Raw genomic sequence first — 21,289 nt, forward strand, 5'->3', positions numbered from 1 at the left:
ACCTGTCTCTGCCTCCCAACTACTGGGATTAAAAATATATGCCACCACCACTCAGGAATTGTTTCATTTTTAAAATTATTTTATTTTTAATTATATGTGTGTGTCCATGTGTGGTTTTGTGAATGTGTGAGTAAAAGTTCCACCAAAGTACAGAATAGCCCTCAGATCCCCTGGTACTACGGTTATAGATGGTTCAGTGTGAGCTATCTGTGAAACCTTTTGGAATATACTAGTTTGAGCCGGGCAGTGGTGGCACACACCTTTAATCTCAGCACTTGGGAGGCAGAGGCAGTCGGATCGAAGTTCAAGACGGGCCTGATCTAAAAAACGAGTCCAAGACAGTCAAGGCTAATACAGAGAGACCCTGTCTCGATAAACAAACAAACAAACAAAACAAAAAACAAAAAAGAATGCAGATAATGCAAGGCATAGTGGTACAAGCCTTTAACCCCAGCACTCAGGGCGGCAGAGGCAGGCGGATCACTGTGAATTTAAGGCCAGCCTGGTCTACAAAGCTAATCCAGGACAGCCAAGGCCACACAGAGAAACCCTGTCTCGAAAAACCAAAACCAAATAAACAAAGAATACAGATAATGGCCAGGGGCAGTGGCACATATCTGTAATCCCAGCATGTGAGAGGCAGAGGCAGGAGGCTTTCTGTGAGTTCCAAGCTAGCCTGGTCTACAAATTGAGTCCAGGACAGCCAAGGCTACACAGAAAAACCCTGTCTGGAAAAACCAAAAGAAACAAACAAAAAAAACAAAAAACAAAAAGTAGGAATGAGAAGAATCAGAGTGCCCGGGCAGACATGCCTAGTATCCAGAGAAGAGACAGAACGAGAAAGGGGAGGGGGAGCAAGTTTCTGAACACAGGGAGGCTTAGCAATGTTTTCATAAGCAAGCAATTGCTTCGAAGGAGAGGCCTCTGGGTATGTATTGTCTCAGTAAGGGACAGTGTTCCTCCCATGGCCTTGGCATGTTCTCAGCTTTGAGGGCTGGTGTCTTCTGGACTGGTGATTGACAGGCTCAGTTGGATTAACTCTTAAGAGGGGACAATAGTGTGTAATGGTCTAGTCATTGGGCAAATTAGAACTCAGACTATGTTTTTTTGGCCAGGAGGAAATGGCTTTTCCTTAGTGGGCCTCAACAAATTCCTGAGATATTTTATGGTAAATATTGGAGGGTGGTTCAAGTGGCCTCTGGCCTCCAACCCTGCTGCTGTGTGTTTGTTTAGATGCCTAACTTTGGGCATGTGGAGGAGGGTAATTCCTGTAGTTGCCAGAGTCCAGGTTTTGATCCTAAAAACTCCAGTTACACGGAAGGAGAAATTTCAGGCTATCACCAGTGCTCCCTGTCTGAACAGATGTTTCCATGTTTTGGACCTTAAAAAAAAATATATTTATTTGTGTTTGTGTGTGTGTGTGCACACATGCCAAGATGCACATGTGGAGGTCAGAGGTCACCGTGGAGGAGTTGCTTGTCACCTTCTCTGCTGTGGGGTCCTGAGGAGAGAACTCAGGGTGTCACCCTTCGTGTGAAGCACCTTTACCCACTGAGCCATCCGGCATGTTCATCTTGCCTCTTTATTCAAAGGGCTGAGATAAGAGCTACCACAGATTTGCAAAAGTAGTAAGGAAACTTGACTTAAAGGCAAAGTAAGTGGCTGGGAGATATACAGCAGTTACAGGCACTTCCTGTTCTTCCAGAGGACTTTGGTACCCAGCACCCACGTTGGGTAGTTTCCAACCACTTTAACTTCAGCTCCATAAGATCCTCCACCCTCTTCTGGCCTCTGCAGATCCTCCCATGCCTGGCCTGCTCACACATCCACACCAAGGCAATAATAGTTATCAGAGGCGTGGAGCTGAAGAAATGGTTCAGCACCCACAAGGTGGCCCACAGCCATCCTTAATTCCAGTTTCAGGGGATCAGGCCTTCTTCTGGGTTCTGTGGGTAGGTATGTAGCCCATATGTATATGTGCATGTAAATAAAACCTTAAAAAGAATTCAGAAGCCCACTGTCAAAATTGATACTGAAGGTACTCAAGGGCCCAGTTGATGATGATGATGATGATGATGATGATGATGACGACAATGATGATGATGACAGTTTTGGTTTTTCGAGACAGGGTTTCTCTGTGTAGCCCTGGCTGTACTGAAACTTGCCTTGTAGACCAGGCTGGCTTCGAACTCAGAGAGAGTTCAGAGCCTCCTGAGTGCTGGGATTATAGCTGTACATCACCTCGCCTGGTATGGGCCCCAATTATTTTAGGGTCTCCTCTTGTGAGGTCAAAAGAACCAACAGTTTGATTAGTATTGGTTTTTAAAGACTAGGTCATTTGATCACTTCTCTACTGAGAATGTCCTTTCCCTGATGTCTGTCGTTTGAATTATGTGCATTTTATAACTTTAATTTTGAATAGGCATAAGGTGGTAAATAATGAATTTTCCCTGAAAGTTTACTGGAAGGTACAGTTTTGCATCATGGGTCAGGCATCCAAAACCAGCTCAGTCCAGATTGGCCCTTCTATCCTGGGATCCTGGGATCAGCATGTATAGGGCATACTGTGGACCACAGACTGTTGACTTGGATGGTTGTCAAAAGCGGCAACTATTCCATTGTTCAGAGGGGAGTACATGCAGCCAGATGTAGGCAGGGCCGGGATGCCAGGTACATTGTTTGGAGAGGGCTGGGTGTGTAGCGGGGGAGACAGAGTGGGTTATTAGAATGGGACAGGTAGCATGGGGGTGCATGCCTCTAATCTCAGCACTTGGAAGTCCAAGGCAGCAGATCTCTGTGCCTTTTTGTTTGTTTGTTTTTGTTTTTTCTAGACAGGGTTTCTCTGTGTAGCCTTGGCTGTCCTGGACTCACTTTGTAGACCACGCTGGCCTCAAACTCACAGCAATCCATCTGCCTCAGCGTCCCGAGTACTGGGATTAAAGGTGTGCGCTGCCACGCCTGGCTGATCTCTGTGACTTTGAGGCTAGCCTGGTTGACATAGTGAGTTCTAGGACAGCCAGGACTACACAAAGAGATCCTGTCACGAAAAAACGAAGTGAAATGAAACAAAAACACATTTCCATTCCTTGATTATTCAGGGAGCTGAGGACTGAGAAGACTTTTTTTTCTTCCTCCTGAGGGTTTCTCTGTGTAGCCTTGGCTGTCTTGGACTCACTTTGTAGACCAGGCTGGCCTCGAACTCACAGCGATCTGCCTGCCTCTCTTTCAGAGTGCTAGGATTACAGGCATGTTCCCTGGCTGGGATCTTATTTTTTTATTTAAAAAAAAATTTATTATACTGTGTGTGTGTGTGTGTATGTGTGTGTGGTGTGTGTGGTGTGTGTGTATGTGTGTAACACACATCATCATCACAGTACAAATCTGGAGGTCAAAGAACAGTTTGTGGCAACTGGCTCCCTCTTTTCATCAGATGGCTCCCAGGGACTGACCCAGCAACTGCTCTTCCTGCTTCACCATCTTGCTGGCATCTGGTCCAAGCCCCCATCCTCCAGATACTACTTACAATCCGAGTGATTTGTCTGCCCCTCACTCTCTTGAGCTACCTCACTACTCTTGCTACTTTCTGCTGTTTCTTGGTTTCTCGTATTTATACCTTATCTAAATTTTTTATTTTATGTGTATTGTTGTGAGGGTGTCAGATCTCCTGGAACTGGAATTAGAGACAGGTGTGAGCTGTCATGTGGATCTGGGAGTTGAACCCAGGTCCTCTGGAAGAGCAGCTAGTGCTCTTAACTATAGAGCTATCTTTCCCGCCCTTTCTTAATTGCTCCACTCTCCCGCTCTGCTCCATCTCTTCCCGTCTCCCCTGCTTCTCTAGCCCTGGCCAGGTCTTTCAGTTCTGGACTCCTTCAGATGGCTCTGGATCTTTTCCTCTCTACCACAATATACACCTTCCCATAATGCCACAGTTTCTTTACTGCCACCCCACCCCACCCCCACCCCACCCCACTACAACCAGCCCACCTGATTTTTGCTTCTACATCAAATCTGTTTATGTCCACTAGTCTATTTTGAGAGCTACTATCTCCCTTGCAAGTAACTAAAATGACCGAAACTACAAGGCAGAGCTGGGCATGGTGGCCCACACCTTTCATCCCGGCACTGAGGAGGCAGGCATAAGCATGTGGATCTTAGTGAATTTGAGGCCAGTCTGATCTACATAGGTAGTTGCGGGACAGCCAAGATGACATAAAGAGATCCTGCCTCAAACCCAAGGCCCATTTAAAAAATAAAAATAAAACATACAAAGCAAAGCTATAATGGTTTTCATGAAATAGTCATCTGTTAATGCTTTTATCTTCATCCTCTAATTGGCTTAATTATGTAAAGATGAGGTGAAAGAAGGTGGAGAGAAATTTTAACAAGAAAAGTAAAATAATAGGAGTCAACTGAACTCAGGGTACTGTGTTTCCGATCACTTGGAGTGGGAGGGGAGCGTACAGAGACCGTGCTGCCCATCACGGAGGCAGGCCAGGAGTTGAATCCTGAAAGTGCCTATTCATAAAGCCCTCAGGCTGGAGAGCCCCAGTGGAATCTGCCTCCTCAGTCCTTTCCTCATTAGCATTTTTATAGGGAAGAACCAAGAAATCAATTCAGGGTCCAGGCTTATCCTTCTGGCCAGGTGGCTTTTGTCTGTGAAGTCCCCTCCCCCTTATCTTTCTGTCACTCTCCGCATAGCTGGGGAGTTTGTGGAGACTGAAACTAGAGTTTTGCACTTCTCCTTTAAAATTATTTTTTTAAGATGTACTTCTTATTTTTTATTTTTTGAAACAAAGTCTATGTAGCCTTGGCTGATCTGGAGTTTGCTTTTGTAGACCAAGCTGGCCTCAAGCTCCACCTGCCTCTGCCTCCGCCTCCCACTATAAAGGCATGTGCCACCACAAGCAGGTAAATATTTATTTTTATTATTTACATGTCTGCCCGTGTGAGCAAAGGCTACAGGTGTGTGAGTGACAGAGGAGACCAGAAGAGGCCACTGGATTCCTAGGGGTTGGAGTTACAGCCTCTTATGGGCTGGCTGATAATGGTACCAGGAACTGAACTCAGGTCCTCTGGAAGAGCAGGAAATTCTCTTCACTGCTGCACCATCTTTTCAGCCTTTATTTCTTCTCTAACATTGTTTTTACACACACACACACACTAAATAAATAAATAAATAAATAAATAAATTGGTGGCACACACCTTTAATCCCAGGACTTGGGAGGCAGAGGCAAACAGATCTCTGTGAGTTCAAGGCCAGCCTGGTCTATAAAGTGAATCCAGGACAGCCAGAACTACAAGAGAAACCTTATCTCAGAAAACCAAAAATAAAAAATAAAATAAAATTTTATGGTGTGTTTGTGTGTGTGTGTGTGTGTGTGTGTGTGTGTGTGTGTGTGTGGTGTGTAGTGTGTGTCTGTGTTTGGTGTGTGTCTGTGTCTGTGTGTGTGTGTGTGTGTGTGTGTGTGTGTGTGTGTAGCAGGGGAGGGTGTGTAGACCTAAGGCCTCTGAATTTTGCATACCTTCACAATCCTTTCTTTCTGTTGTCAAGGAGAATTCCAGGAACGAAGCTGTTTGTAAAGAAACTGATGGACTGATTAGAACTGCAATGGTGTGGAGAGGTTGGAATGTTACAGGTCTGGGCCAGTCACCTTATTTTGGACTACCTTTTGTCCCATGAGCTATTCCTTTAGCCTGTGACTAATAGACAAAACTCGCCTGGAATCTATCAGCTAGCAGGCCTAGCTTCCACCAGCCCAGAAGCTAAGAATGTCATCAGATGGCATCTAAGGCCTACACAGAATTTCCCACAATCTGGCTAGAATCCTCTCTGATATACTTCCCAATGTTTTTTGTTTGTTTTGTTTTTTGAGACAGGGTTTCTCTGTGTGACAGAGCCCTGGCTGTCCTGGACTCACTTTTTTTGTTTGTTTGTTTGTTTTTGTTTTTTGAGACAGGGTTTCTCTGTGTAACAGAGCCCTGGCTGTCTTGAACTCTCTTTGTAGACCAGGCTGGCCTCCAACCCACAGAGATCTGCCTGCCTCTGCCTCCCAAGTGCTGAGATTAAAGGGGTGCACCTCCACTCCCGGCTAAGGACAGTATTTGTATGACAGGGAAAAACTTAAAAACTCTGTCTCCTTGCCTAAGCGAGTCTAGGACAGCTAAGGCTACACAGGGAAACCCTATCTCAAAAACCCAAACCAAAACAAAAAAGATTTGCTTTTATTAAAAGACACAAACATTCCCCAGTGCCTCATAATGGGACTCCGGATCAGCCTGGGGCATGGGAAAATTTCCTCCCTTCTCGGAGTTACTGTCAAGCGTGGGCTACCAATAATCCCCAGTGAGGAAGTACTTGAAGGCAAAGGTTCTAGCATTCTTTTTTTTTTTTTTCTTTTTCCTTGTTTCTTTTTTCATAGAATGGATTTTTTTTTCTTTTCTTCCCTGAGACAGGGTTTCTCTGTGTAGTCTTGGCTGTCCTGGACTCACTTTATAGGCCAGGCCAGCCTCGAACTCATAGAGATCTGCCTGCCTCTGCCTCCCAAGTGCTGGGATTAAAGGTGTGCACCACCACCGCCCAGCAATAGAATGGATTTCTATGTGCATGCAACCCTGGACTCACTTTTTGTATCCCAGGCTGGCCTCAAACTCACAAAGATCCACCTGCTTCTGCCTCCCGCGTGCCAGGATCACAGCTGTGCCCCACCACACCCAGCCCAGCATTGAGGGTTTTTTTTGGTTTTTTGTTTGTTTTGTTTTGTTTTTCCTGTCAGGATTTCTCTGTGTAGCCTTGTTTAGTCTGGACTCTCTTTGTAGACTAGGCTGGCCTCGAACTCACAGATATGTGCCTGCCTCTGCCTCCAGAGTTCTGGGATTAAAGGTGTGTGACACCACACCTGGCTCAGCCTTGAGTTCTTGATAATTCTGCATTTACCTTGCCTGAGTTATTTTTCTATTCCTGTGAAGAGATACCACAACCAAGGCAATTTTTAGAAGAAAACATTTAATTGGGTACTTGATTACAGTTTCGAGAGTGAGTCCGTGGCCATGATGGCAGCAGGCAGGTAGGCATGGTGCTACAGCATTAGCTGAGAACTTATATTTGACTCAGAAGTTGAAAGCAGGGAAATAGCCTAGGCCTGGTGGAGGCCTGGGTTTTTCAAACCTCAAAGTTCCGTTAACTAGGGATGAAACATTTAGATTTATGAGCCTATAGGGGACGTTCTCATTCAGACCACCACAAACCTCCCTACCCCAAGGACTAGAATTATAGGCCTGTGCTATCATGGTTGGATCTTTATTTTTCCTTTTGAGATGGCCTAGCTGTGTGTCTGAAATAGAGTGAGATGGCCTAGCTGTATGTCTGAGATAGATTGAGATGGTCTAGCTGTGTGTCTGAGATAGATTGAGATGGCCTAGCTGTGTGGCTGAGATAGATTGAGATGGCCTAGCTGTGTGGCTGACATTGAGATGACCTAGCTGTGTGTCTGAGATAGATTGAGATGGCCTAGCTGTGTGGCTGACATTAAGATGGCCTAGCTTTGTGGCTGACATAAACTTGGAATTTCCTATTTAGCACCCAGGCTGGCCTAGAACTCATGGCCTCTGACTTTTTTAGTTCTAGAGTTGCAAGTATGAGCCACTCAGACCCAGCCCTTCATTTTCTTTAATGTTGAATTCTCTGCCTATTTTTTTTTCAACATACAACCTACGTGGAAATGAGGGGCCAAACTTCAACAAAACACACACTTTGCTTCTCCATGTGACAACAGGCTTGGGGAAAAGATGGCTCTGAAAATAATCATGGGTTGAGGTAGGCAGAAGGATTTGTTGATCTGCCAGTCTTACAATAGAGCTTGGTTGCCTGCCCAAGCTCCTTGTTTCTCAGGACATTGACAGTGGCAATAGCCAAAGTTGGATCTGATAATAGTAAAAGGCAGAAGGGCCTTGCATAGAGTTCTCAAGGAAGAGGGTTTGGGGGAGCCAGCTAGTCAGCTAACACTGGCTCTAGCTTCTACATAGTTGCAAGCCCTTTTTATTTCCCATCCTGAATGTTTGCAATCTCTTGCTTAAACATCATATGTATGTATGCATGCATGCGTGCGTGCGTGCTGGCTGGCTGGCTTTATGTGTCAACCTGGCACAAGCTAGAGTCATCACAGAGAAAGGAGCCTCAGTTGAGAAAAGGCCTCCATGAGATCCAGCTGTAAGGCATTTTCTCAATTAGTCATCAATGAGAGAGGGCCCAGGTCATGGTGGGTGGCGCCATCCCTGGGTTGGTGGTCCTGGGTTCTGTAAGAAAGCAGGCTGAGCAAGCCAGGGGAAGCTAGCCAGTAAGCAGCACCCCTCCATGGCCTCTGCATCAGCTCCTGCCTTTAGGTTCCAGCTCTGCCTGAGTTCCTGTCCTGACTCCCTTCAGTGATGGATTATGATCTGGAAATGTAAGCCGAATAAACCCTTTCCTCCCCAATTTGCTTATTTGGTCATGGTGTTTCATCAAAGCAATACAACCCTGGCTAAGACAGTATTGGACAGTGTGTGTGTGTGTGTGTGTGTGTGTGTGTGTGTGTGTGTGTGTGTGTATGTATGTATGTATGTATGTTATGTGTATGTGTACATGTGTATGCCTGTGCCACAGCAGCATGCATGTAGAAGTCAGAGGATACCTCTCAGAAGTTAGTTCTCTCTATGTCTACACCATATGGGCCCTGGGGATTACACTGAAGCTGTTGGGTTTGGCAACCTTTACCTGTCAACCCATCTCACAGGCCCTTCTTTTTTATTTTTCTTTTTTGAGACATGGTCTCAATATGTATTTCTGACTTGCCTGAACTCACTGTGTAGACCAGGCTGGCTTTGATTTTTTTGTTTTGTTTTGGTTTGGTTTGGTTTGGTTTTTCGAGACAGGGCTTCTCTGTGTAGCCTTGGCTGTCCTGGACTCACTTTGTGGACCAGGCTGGCCTCGAACTCACAGTGATCCATCTACCTCTGCCGAATTAAAGGAGTGTGCCATCATGCCTAGCCTTCAGGCTGGCTTTGAACTCATAAACGTCTATCCACCTTTCCTCCTGAGTACTGGGATTGTAAACACCCAGCCAGGCTCTTTTCCTTTGAACTGCAAAATCCAGGTTTCGGGATGGAGCTATTGGAGGCCTTCACATTTTATACATGTCCTCCCTGGTACAGCCAGGGGGCTGGTCGTGCTCTTTCTCTTACTGGGTGGGCAACGGACCCTCCCTCATCTGTTTCTGCTTGATTCTTTGTTAGCTGTTAGCCTGATTGAGCATCGCCCGTCATGCCAACCTCAAGATGGTGCTGGTCCAGCCATGAAAGGCGGGCACTGCTAGCCAATAATCAGACCACATTCTCTTTGTTTCACACATTCATGACCGACAATCCTTTTTGCTGGGACAGAGAGCCAACCCTGTCAACAGGATAACAAACAAATGCCTCCAAAAGCCCCTCCCACAGCAGCTTGAAAGAGTAGGAATGCCAGGTCTGTGATATGTCGCAGAACTTGTTTCTTTTTCTTTCTTTCTTTCTTTTTTTTTTTTTTTTTTTTTTTTTTTTTTTTTTTTTTTTTTGTCTTTTGAGACAGGGTTTCTTTATGGTATCTTGGCTGTCCTGGACTCACTTTGTAGACTCACTGTGATCCACCTGCCTCTGCCTCCAGAGTGCTGGGATTACAGGTGTGTGTGCCACCATGCCCCGCTCAAAACTTGTTTCTTACTGCTGATGGTTTTTCTGTTACTGAACATGGTATCTGTTGATTTGTGCTTTGGCTTCCAGTTCAAGTCGCCTTAATATTTGGAGCAAAAATATTAGACTATGTCTTCAACCTGTGTGAAGGTAAATTCGACTTCCTGGAGCGGCTTTCTGATACACTGCTGCTGAAGATCATCTACTTCCTGGACCTGGAAGATGTTGCCAGGCTTTCTCAGACATCAAGCAGGTTTGCAAAGGTAATGGGCCTTGCTGCTGTGTTGGCTGCACCAAAAGCCCTCCCACTGAGCTAACCCTGGGATCCATATTTACATTTTCCTTATTTATTTAGATTTTTGTTATATTATCTACCTATCTATCTATCTATCATATGTGGGTGTTTTGCCTGCATGTGTGTATGTGTACTATGTGTATGCAGTGCCTCTGAGGGCCAGAAGAAGGCATCTATCTGACCCTCTGAAATTAAAATTACAGGGAGTTGTGATTCACCATGCCATGTGGGTGCTGGGAACCAAACCCAGGTTCTGTGAAAGAGCAACCAGTGCTCTTAACTGCTGAGCCACCTCTCCAGGAAAGTTTCTATCTATCTATCTATCTATCTATCTATCTATCTATCTGTCTATCTATCTATTTATCTATTTATCTATCTATCAATCAAAATAAGGATTTATGTTATTTATGTTGTACATGTTAACTTTGAACAATTAACAACTACTATTACTACTACATTTCTTCTTTTTTGTTTGTCTTTTTTCTTTTCTTTTTGGCTTTTCTTTTTTCTTTTCCTTTCTTTCTTTCTCTCTTTTCTTCTTTCTTTTTTGAGACAGGGTTTCTCTGTGTAGCCCTGGCTGTCCTGGACTCACTTTGTAGACCAGGCTGGTCTCAAACTCACAACGATCCTCCTGCCTCTGCCTTCTGAGTGCTGGGATGAAAGTTATGTGCCACCATACCCAGCTTTCTTTTTGTTTTTGCAGGACAAGGTTTCTCTGTGTAGCCCGGGCTGTCCTAGAACTCATGCTGTAGACCCGGCTGGCCTCAGAGATCTGCCTGCCTCTGCCTCCTGAGTTCTGGAATTAAAGTTGTGTGCCTCTACACCTGCCATGAGTTTCTAATTTTTCCCCCTTTTTCTTTCTTTCTTTCTTTGTTTCTTTCTTTGTTTCTTTCTTTCTTTCGTTTTTGTTGTTGTTTTGTTTAGTTTTTTTTGAGACAGGGTTTCTCTGTGTAGCCTTGGCTGTCTTAGACTCACTTTGTAGACCAGGCAGGCCTTGAACTCACAGTGATCTGCCTGCCGCTGCTTCCCGAGTGCTGGGATTAAAGGTGTGCGCCACCACGCCCAGGTCCCTACTTTCTTTTCTCTTTCTTTCTTTCTTTCTTTTTGTTTTGTTTCATTTTTTTTTTCAAGACAGGGTTTCTCTGTGTAGCCTTGGCTGTCCTAGACTCACTTTTTAGACCAGGCTGGCCTCGAACTCACATCAATCCACCTGCCTCTGCCTCCCTAGTGCTTGGACCTGCCCTGAATTCCTAATATTCCTGTTTCTGCTTCCCAAGACTGGGATTATAGGCCTGTGCCACCATGGCCAGTTTATTTTGCCGTTGAGACAGTTGAGACAGTCTCTTTCCGTAGTCCACGCTGGCCTTGAACTCATGGAAATCCTGGCATTACAGACATGAACCCCACACATGGTTTACTTGTGTTTAATCCACAGCCATTTGTTGAGTCCTGCCTCTGTGACAGCCACTGTCCTAGGCACACAAGCAACCAAGATGACATTGTTCCCACTCTCAGGGAATATACTATCACATTTCAGAGAGCTAAGTAGATTCAGGTGACTACAGTATAATGTGGTAGGTTTGTCAAGAAACATGTATGCAAGGCACAAGGAGGGCTGCTGAGTGGTTTCCTGTGCCTGGCTTCTTACAAGTGGGTTGCTCTAGATGGGTTTTGAATGTCCAGTAGGGGGCAGTCTAAGTCAAAGGACCTTCCAAGCTGAGGAGTAGAGGCCAAGGCAGTTTGGTGGCACTTCAAGGATGAACTGAGAGTATTTTAGTGGTTAAGAGTATGTACTGAGGGCTGGAGAGATGGCTCAGAGGTCAAGGGCACTGACTGCTCCTCCAGAGGTCCTGAGTTCAATTCCCAGCAACCACATGGTGGCTCACAATCATCCAGAATGTGATCTGATGCCCTCTTCTGGCCTGCAGGTGTACATGATTCATAATAATAAATAAATCTTAAGAAAAAAAAAAAAGAGTAATGTACTGAGGTGGTGGTGCACGCTTTTACTCCCAGCACTCGGGAGGCAGAGGCAGGCAGATCACTGTGAGTTTGAGGCCATCCTGGTCTACAAAGTGAGTCCAGGACAGCCAAGGCTACACAGAGAAACCCTGTCTTGAAACACTCCCCCCTCCCCCCCAAAAAAAACCAAAAAATAAAAACAAACACAAACAGACAAACAAAAGAGTATGTACTGCTGCTGGGTGGTGGCGCACGCCTTTAATCCCAGCCCTGGGGAAGGCAGTGGCAGGTGGATCACTGTGAGTTCGAGGCCAGCTTGGCCTACAAAGCAGAGTACAGGACAGCCAAGGCTACACAGAGAAACCTTGTCTCAACCCCTCCTCCCCCAAAAAAAGAGTATGTACTGCCAGCTAGCTGGTGGTGCATGCCTGTAATCCCAGCTCTCAGGAGGCAGAGGGAGTTGAGTTTGAGACTATCCTGGTCTACATAGTGAGTTCTAGGCCAGCCAGGAATACATAGTGAGACCCTGTAGTAGATCTGAGTTCTGTTCTCAGCACCCATGTCAAGAGGCTCACAATTGCCTGTAACTCTAGGGGAACTAACACCCTTTCCTGGCCCCTTCAGGCACCTGAACACACAGACATACAGACAGACACAGACACAGACACACACACCCCCCATACCATACCACACCACACCACACCACACCACACCACACCACACCAACCACACACAAATCACAATAAAAATAAGAGTACGTCAGCCAGACAGTGGTGGAGCACAACTTTAATCCCAGCACTTGGGAGGCAGAAGCAAGCAGATCTCTGTGAGTTCGAGGCCAGCCTGGTCTACATAGTGAGTTCCAGGACAGCCAGGGCTACACAGAGAAACCCCCTCTCGAAAAACAACAACGATAACAAACCAACCAATCAAGTAAATAAAGAGTATGTCAGGGAGTAGCTGGCCCGTATCTGTTTCCATTTCCTCCAACATTTCCAGGTGGTTTGGGTGGACCCTGTGTTCCTATCTTCCCGCCCCAAGCTGAGCAGAGTAACTCTGGCAGGCAGCGGTCTCAGCCCTTAGCAGCATGAGCTCAGGAAACAACAGGAAATAGCACTAGCTTCCACCGATCAGGACAGGCCCCTGGTTTCCTGCCCCTTCACCCCTTCCTGCAGTCTTAAAGTCTCTGTAACTCACAGGCAAGCACATTAGAATGTGCCATTGTACCCCCAGTTCGGCTCGCATCCATCTGAGTTGGAGTATGTTGCTGGCAGCTGACTAACCTTGGCTGGCTCAGCATTTAGCTGTGAAGTCGAGGAGGAAGGTCCGCATAAAAGAACAGGTTTCCCCAGGTGATTCAAATCGCACTGTTACCCAAAGAGGCAACATTTTCTCTCCACAATCCTATAATATAAATGTCTTCATGGCTAGAATTTATTTTCAGTAACACAATTTATTAGTATGCAGAATTAATTTTTATTCAGTTCTATTTATTATTTATGCTTGCCTATTTATTTAGAATGTGCATTTGTGTTTTGCCTGCATGTAAACCTGTGTGAGGGTGTCGGATCCCCTGGAACTGGAGTTACAGACAGTTGTGAGCTGCCATGTGCATACTGGGGATTGAACACAGATCCTCTGGAAGAACAGTCAGTGCTCTTAACCACTGAGCCATCTTTCTGGCCCCTCTATTTATTTTTGAGACTGGATCCCATTACAAATTAAGTTACTCACAATGTGACAGGCATGATCCTCCTGCCTTAGAACTTGAGTGCTGGGCTCATAGGCATGTGCTGTCATCACATATGGCTTACAGATTTTTGGACTTGATTTTTATTCTCTAAAAGTGAAGGACCAGAAGTAAGTACTGAGTAATTGTTAGTACAACTTTTAAAATATTTTATTATTACTTGGCAGGGGGTTGTTTTGGAGACAGGGTTTCTCTGTGTAGCTCTAGCTGTCCTGGAACCAGCTCTGTAGACAAGACTGGCCTCGAACTCACAGAGATCTGCTTGCCTCTGTCTCCGGAGTGCTGCAATTAAAGGTGTGTGCCACCAACTACCCGGCTTATTTTTCTATGCGGATTAATTAATTTGTTAATTTATTTTGAGGTAAGGTCTTATTATGGAGCCTTGGCTAGCTTAGAACTCATAAAGATCTCCCTGCCTCTGTTTCCCAAGTGCTAGGATGAAAGGTATGTGCCCGCCATGCCTAGCCCAAGTATTCACACTCTAAAGAAGAAGCTGTAGTGACCAGAATCCACCGGTAGGACCTAGTGAAAGGGTCAGACAGGGCCCGGATTTGTTTTCTTGGGTCCATGCAAGGGCTTGGCAGGACCTGGCAGCATCTAGGGACGCTTGTCCTTACACCGGCATCCACCTCTCTGCACGTTCTCACATCCACTCTGTCTCTCCCACTCTCACTGTCCTGCCACTGTTGCAGCACAGCCTGAGCCTGCACTGGATAACAATCCCCACTTGTAAAGTCAGGCTGTCCTTAGTGGTTGGGGTGTGTGTGGCCATGGGCACAGGAGTCATGTGACATATATGGAGAAAGACCTTCCATCTTTATGTGGGTTCTAGGAACTGAATTTGAGTGGCCAAGCTTGCATGGCCAGTGCCTATTTGTTGGTTTGTTTTTCCAGATAGGTTTTTCTCTGTGTAGCCTTGGCTGTCCTGGGCTCACTTTGTAGACCAGGCTGACCTGGAACTCAAAGAAATATGCCTGTCTCTGCCTCCCTGAGTGCTGCGATTACAGGCATGCGCTTCCTCGGCCCTTTTAAAATTTTGTGAATTTCTAACCCTCAAAAGTTCTGGGATTGGCCGGGCATGGTGGTGCACACCTTTAATCCCAGCACTTGGGAGGCAGAGGCAGGCGGATCACTGTGAGTTCCAGGTCAGCCTGGTCTACAAAGTGAGTCCAGGACAGCCAAGGCTACCCCTGTCTCAAAAAAAAAAAAAGTCCTGGGATTACAGGCATATGCCACCATATCCATTTTATATAGTGCTGGGGATTGAACATAGGGCCTAATGGATAGGATAAGCACTCCATTCTTTGAGCCACAGCCTTGCTTTTTTTTTTTTAGCTTTGGTTGGTCTAGTACTTAGTGTACACAAGCTAAGCTCAAGCTCACAGAAATCGGTCTGCATCTTTCTCTATAGTGCTAGGATTAAAAATGTGTACTACCATGCCACCCCAGATATTTTTGTTTTGTTTTGTTTTGTTGTTTGTTTGTTTGTTTTGGGTTTTTTTTTGAGACAGTGTTTCTCTGTGTAGCCTTGGCTGTCCTGGCCTTGCTTTGTAGGCCAAGCTAGCCTCGAACTCACAGCAATCTTCCTGCCTCTGCCTCCTGAGTGCTGGGATGAAAGGCGTGCACCACCACGCCTGCCACCACACCAGGCTGCCACACCAGACTTTTAAAATTACCATTTAATTAATTAAATATTATTTGTGTTGTTATGCCCAAATTTTGAAAGACTTTCCGAATAGACGACCCAAGAGCCAAGTCCAAATGCAGTCACAAGGAAGTCTTGGTTTCAGGTTTGAACCTGGGCCAAACCTGCTATGCACTGACACAGCAGATGCAGGGAAGTGGCCCCGAGTCTCAATTGAGAGGAGTTTTTCTAGGTTTCAGACAAAGAAATAGGTTTTACAGTATATGACTGGATGACATTTGGGCAGAAAAGCTGCAAGCCGGAAGTTACAAGCCTTGGCGTTTCATGTTTGGGTGATAGGTGTAGGAGCAAGTTGACCTGTAGAAAAGATTGGCTGAAGCAGTCATGAGGGCTTTAGGAACTTTGGCCTGGCTTCTCCTAATTGGTTGTTGCTATGTGCCAGACTACCTGCTGGTCAGCTTGACCAGCACAGAGTATATTTGGATTTTCCCAAGGTGAGCTGATTGTGTTGCTAGGGAGACATTTTTCTATTTAGACTGCTTTGTGGTTTTCTATGGAATCTGGGTTCAGCCCTTGGCTAGCTAGGTTTAACATGAAATGGAGTTTCTTTTTCAAAATGGAGTTTGTCTGGTCCTTACCGTGTATGTGTATTCACACAAACTTTTGTGCCATAACGTTAGTGTCGAGCTCAGTGGACAACCTATGAAAATTGATCTTTTTCTTCTACTTGGTGGGTTCTGGAGAATCAAACTCAAGACATCAGGCTTGGTAGTAAATGTCTTCACCTTCTGAGACATTGTTCCAGCCCCTTACACTTTTAAATATCGTGCCTCACACACACACACACAATTTAAAAGATTTGTGCGTGTGCGTCCATGTTCACTAGGGGTTGAACCCAGGGCTTCATACATACTAAAACATGTGTGTTGATGCCAGGTATGGTGGCTCACACCTGTCATTTCAGCCTTTGTGAGGCTAAAGCAAGAGGCCCCTATGAGCTGGAGGTCGGCCTAGTCCACAGAGTGAGCTTTAGTCCAGTTAGAGCTACGTAGTAAGACCACCACATGTACTAGCATGTCCTACTTCCTGCCTCTCTTGACTTTTGTCTTTTAAGATTTATTTATTTGAGCTGTGTATGGTGGTGCACATCTGTGATCCCAGCATTTAAGGCAGTAGAGGCAGGTGGATCTCTGTTGAGTTCGAGGCCAGCCTAGTCTACAAAGTGAGTCCGGGGCAACCGAGGCTACACAGAGGAAGATTGTCTGGAACGCTCCCCACCACATAAAAAGATTTATTTATTTATACAGTATTCTGCCCACATGTGTGCCTGCATGCCGGAAGAGGGCACCAGATCTCATTATAGATAGTTATAAGCCACCATGTGGTTGCTGGGAATTGAAGTCAGTACCTTTGGAAAAACAGACAGTGCTCTTAACCTTGGAGCCATCTCTCCAGCCCCTCCCCCTACTTTTATCCCTGTCAAACTGAAGACTCCTGTTACTTAAGTTTGTATGTCTACCTAGGCAGAGTGCCTAGCCTAGGTCAGCTCTAAGGACATGAAGGTTTCTCAGTGACTACGAGGGCTTACCGCTCTTCTAGTTTGGTTCCCAGTATCCATGTCAGGTGGATCACAACTACTTCTCACTCCAGCTTCTAACACAATAATCTCTTTTGCCCTCTGAGGAACCTTCAAACAAGTAGCACATACACACAAGCAGTGGTGGCACATACCTTAATCATAGCAGCAACTAAAGATTTGGTGGGCTCGCCTGGTGGTGGTGGCACACGCCTTTAATCCTAGCACTCGGGAGGCAGAGGCAGGTGGATCCCTGTGAGTTCGAGACCAGCCTGGTCTACAATGGGAGTCCAGGACCGCCAAGGCTACATAGAGAAATCCTGTCTTGAAAAACAAAACAAACCCAAAAACAAACAAACAAACAAAAGATCTGGTGGGCTCAATGGCTTTATTTTTCTGTATAAACAAACAAAGAAGTCTCCTCAGAAGCTTGACTGCCAGGAGAGCAACCCTGCAGGTGTCTTGTATGCTGGAAAGACAGACTTGTACACCTGTCAGATGGAGGGCCAGCCCTGAACCTAAGGGAGTTCACCAAGATACGCAGCCACGTGGCTACTTGCCTGGGTGCTTGCTGACGGGTCCTAGGTTGAAGCAAGCTTTTATTCTGTCTTCTCCACCTCCCCAACCGCACTAGTAATGACCAAAAGAAACCTCCAATGCAGTTAGAGGAGAGAGGTCCAGACATGCAGGCTGGGATGTGACAGTGACCATGTTCCTTGTGGCTTAGAAATAACTAAGGTCAGGCTGGAGAGATGGCTCAGTGGTTAAGAGCACTGGCTGCTTTTCCAAAGGACCTGGGTTCAATTCCCAGCACCCTCATGGCAGCTCACAACTGTCTGTAGTTCCAGTTCTATAAGATCTGACACCCCCCCCCCAGAACATTAAATAAATAATTATACTAAGGCGGGGGGGGGGGGCGCAGAAATAAGTAAGGTCACTAAACTTGCTTGCACATGAGACCTGCCTTAGAAGCAAAACAAAATGGCAGGTTGTGGTGCCTCACACGGGGAGGAAGAGGCAGGAGGATCTCTGTGAGTTCTAAGACAGCCACTGCTACATAGTGAGACCCTGTCACAAACAAACAAACAAAAGCCAACAAAGCAAAACACTCTCCACTGTCACATTTTAGCTGAGGATGCTGTTTTGTTTTGTTTTGGTTTTTGTTTGTTTGTTTGTTTTTTAACCGAGACAAGGTTTCTCTGTGTAGCCTTGGTTGTCCTGGACTCAAACTCACAGCGATCCACCTGCCTCTGTCTCCCAAGCACTGGGATTCAAGGCACGTGCTACCAAGCCCAGCTGGAGGCAGGAGCCATTTCTGAAGGCCAAACCTTCATGGCACCCAAAAAATCACAAGGGGATTCCCAGACTGCAGGCTTTTGTTTGATAGGACAGTGTGAGCTAGTGGATGGTGTGTGCGTCTTAACCCACCCCTGGCTCTTCCAACCTCCCCCCTGCAGCTGTGCAAGTCCGACTCGCTGTGGGAGCAGATAGTTCAGTCCGCCTGTGACACCATCACTCCTGACATGCGGGCCCTGGCGAAGGATGTGGGCTGGAGACAGGTGTTCTTCACCAACAAGATCCAGCTGCAGAGGCAGATCCGAAGGAAGAGGCAGAGGCAGGCAAAGCAGAAGGAGAAGAACACTTAGGGGACAGCTCTTTCCACCAGGCAGGTCACAGTGGTGCTCCTCTCCATAGCGGTGCTCCTCTCCACAGTGGTGCTCCTCTCCACAGTGGTGCTCCTCTCCACAGTGGTGCTCCTCTCCATAGCGGTGCTCCTCTCCATAGCGGTGCTCCTCTCCACAGTAGTGCTCCTCTCCACAGTGGTGCTCCTCTCCATAGCGGTGCTCCTCTCCACAGTAGTGCTCCTCTCCACAGTGGTGCTCCTCTCCATAGCGGTGCTCCTCTCCACAGTAGTGCTCCTCTCCACAGTGGTGCTCCTCTCCACAGTAGTGCTCTTCTTTGCAGCTGGGCTCCTCTCCAGGTCCAACTCTTATTCTCTTTTCCGAACCACAGGTTTTGTTGTTATGTGATTCCAGGAATCACTTGCAAATCAGATTTTACACACTCATGCAAACTCACCCAGGGCCTTGCTTGAACAATCTTTCCCCGTCCTCCTCAGGTGCTAAGGGCTGTGAGACAGGAGCATCTCAGGCCACCATCTTCCCAATCCCCTGCTGCCCCCGGAGGAAAGAGGCACCTATTGTGTATGAACTGGCAATAAAGAGTAACTAGTAGGCTTGTGGTTTTTTTATTTGTATCAGGAAGCAGTCCCAAGTTGGATGACTTTGAACCTACCCTCTTCTCTCTACCTCTTCATGGCTGGCATTATAGGAATTCACCACCATGTCCAGTTCATAAGGTGCTGACCTGTGTGCCAAGTGAGCACTGTTTCCACCTTGTCACACACCCCCCCCCCAACATATTTTGGGTTTGATTTTTGTTTAGTTTAGTTTTGGTTATTTTGGTTCTTTGAGACAGGGTCTCTCTCTGTGTTAGCCTTGGCTGTCCTGTGCTCACTTTGTAGGCCAGGCTGACCTCAAACTCACAGCGATCCACCTGCCTCTGCCTCCCGGAGTGCTGGGATAAAAAGTGTGTGCCACCATGCCCAGCTTTATTTTGTGTTTTTAAAATATAATTTATTATATGTGCATTGGTATTTTGCCTGCATAAATGTCTGTGTGAGGGTGTCAGGTCTTTGTGTTACGGACAGTTGTGAGGTGCCCACGTGGGTGCTCGGAATTGAACCTGGGTCCTCTGGAAGAGCAGTCAGTGCTCTTAACCACTTGAGCCATTTTGGGTTTTGTTAAATGTCTATTCTATTTAAGGCATTCAAAATGGCCACTGGTCTTTTGAATTTTTACCCCTGGTGTTGTGTTACCTGCATCCCTCTGGGTGGCTGGTGCATATCCACCTAACACTTGGAGGTGCAGGTGCCACAGGAAGGCATCCTGGGAAAGCACCTCGGGAAAGCACAACTGCTTCCTCTCTTTGTCTAGCAGAGTTTGTATTCAGTCATTGTCTTTGTGGGCTCAGGGTGTCATCTACCCTACAAACATCCCCTGACCCGGCATTGGAGGATGGCTGGGAGAGCCCAGCCAGTCCACCCCTAGAGGACAGTACCACTGTCTAACAAATTATCAGTTCTTAGAGAGCAAGTCATGCCCTCGCCCCAGACAAGGTTTCTCTGTGTAAACAGCCCTGGACCTGCTTTGTAGATCAGGCTGGCCTCAAATTCACAGAGATTGCCTGCCTCTGCCTCCTGAGTGCTGGGATTAAAGGTGTGAGCCACAGTTCAAGCTGAAGCACTGTTTTCTGAAGCCAGCACTGTGCAGCAGGGAATTGAAGAGCAGAGAGTGCAGGCAACCAGTGCAAACACCTCACGTGTATCTAGTTAGCATGGCCCAGGGATGCAAGTTGGAGACTGGTCAGAGATAAAGGAGACCTTGTTTTTAAAAAGAGGCAGAGGAGCTGGGCATGTCATACCTATAATCCCAGCACTTGGATCTCTGTGAGTTTGAGGCCAGCCTGGTCTACAAAGGGAGTCTAGGACAGCCAAGGCTACACAGAGAAACCCTGTCTCAAAATAAACAAACAAACAAAAAAAGCAAGGGGTCAGGTGGTGGTGGCATGCCCCTTTAATCCCAGCACTGAGGAGGCAGAGGCAGGCAGATCTCTGTTTGAGGCTAGACTGGTCTACAGAGTGAGTCCCAGGACAGCCAGGGCTACACAGAGAAACCCTATCAAGAAAAAAATGGGGAAAGGGGTAAGGGTTCGAGGCCAACCTGGTCTATAGAGGGAGTTCCAGGACAGCCAGGGCCACCCAGAGAAACCCTGTCTCAAAAAAAAAAAAATAACAAAACAAACGAGAGAGACAGAGACAGAGAGAGGACGGGAAGAGGGAAGGCTGGAGCGATGCCTCTGTGGTGTTGTTGCTTGGCATCCCTGAGATCCAAGAGAGAACTGAAAATCCATCACTTCTAGTCCCTGACTTTCATTTGACAAGCAGTCAGAAAAAATTCTATAAAGATTTATTTTCATAGTATGTGTATGGGTGTTTTGCCTGCATGTACCACTCACATGCCTGGTGCCCACAGAAGCTGTCTGATCCCCGAGAGTCAGAGTTACAGACTGTTGAGAGCCACCATCTGGGTGCTGGGAAAGGTACCTGGGTCCTCTGGAAGAGCAGCCAGTGTTCTTATCTGCTATGACATCTCTCCAACACTCAATATCACCTTAAAAGTCTTTCCATGTTGTATACTGTTGATTATAGTTTCTATTTGAACAAGTTACAAGGAAATTTTCTGCAGCTTTGTGTCACTGTCATCCTGGTGGCTGTAATAGCCTACCTAGGCTTGCAAGGA

The 21,289-nt window shown here is 46.4% G+C and overlaps 1 protein-coding gene across 2 annotated transcripts in view; it reads left to right on the forward strand.

Annotated features, from left to right (window-relative positions):
* FBXO36 (F-box protein 36) overlaps window positions 1-19,162 on the forward strand; it is a 62,281-nt gene extending 43,119 nt beyond the window's left edge. For both annotated transcript variants that reach the window (XM_084779223.1, XM_084779224.1), the window contains exons 3-4: window positions 9,791-9,963; window positions 18,386-19,162. In XM_084779223.1, the coding sequence (XP_084635349.1) occupies window positions 9,791-9,963; window positions 18,386-18,574 (362 nt within the window). In that variant the 3' untranslated portion in view covers window positions 18,575-19,162. The remainder of the gene's footprint in view (window positions 1-9,790; window positions 9,964-18,385) is intronic.
* Window positions 19,163-21,289: the final 2,127 nt, after the last annotated feature.

This window comes from Acomys minous (assembly GCF_964271855.1).
Source record: "Acomys minous genome assembly, chromosome: 4".
Classification (NCBI taxonomy): Eukaryota; Metazoa; Chordata; class Mammalia; order Rodentia; family Muridae; genus Acomys; species Acomys minous.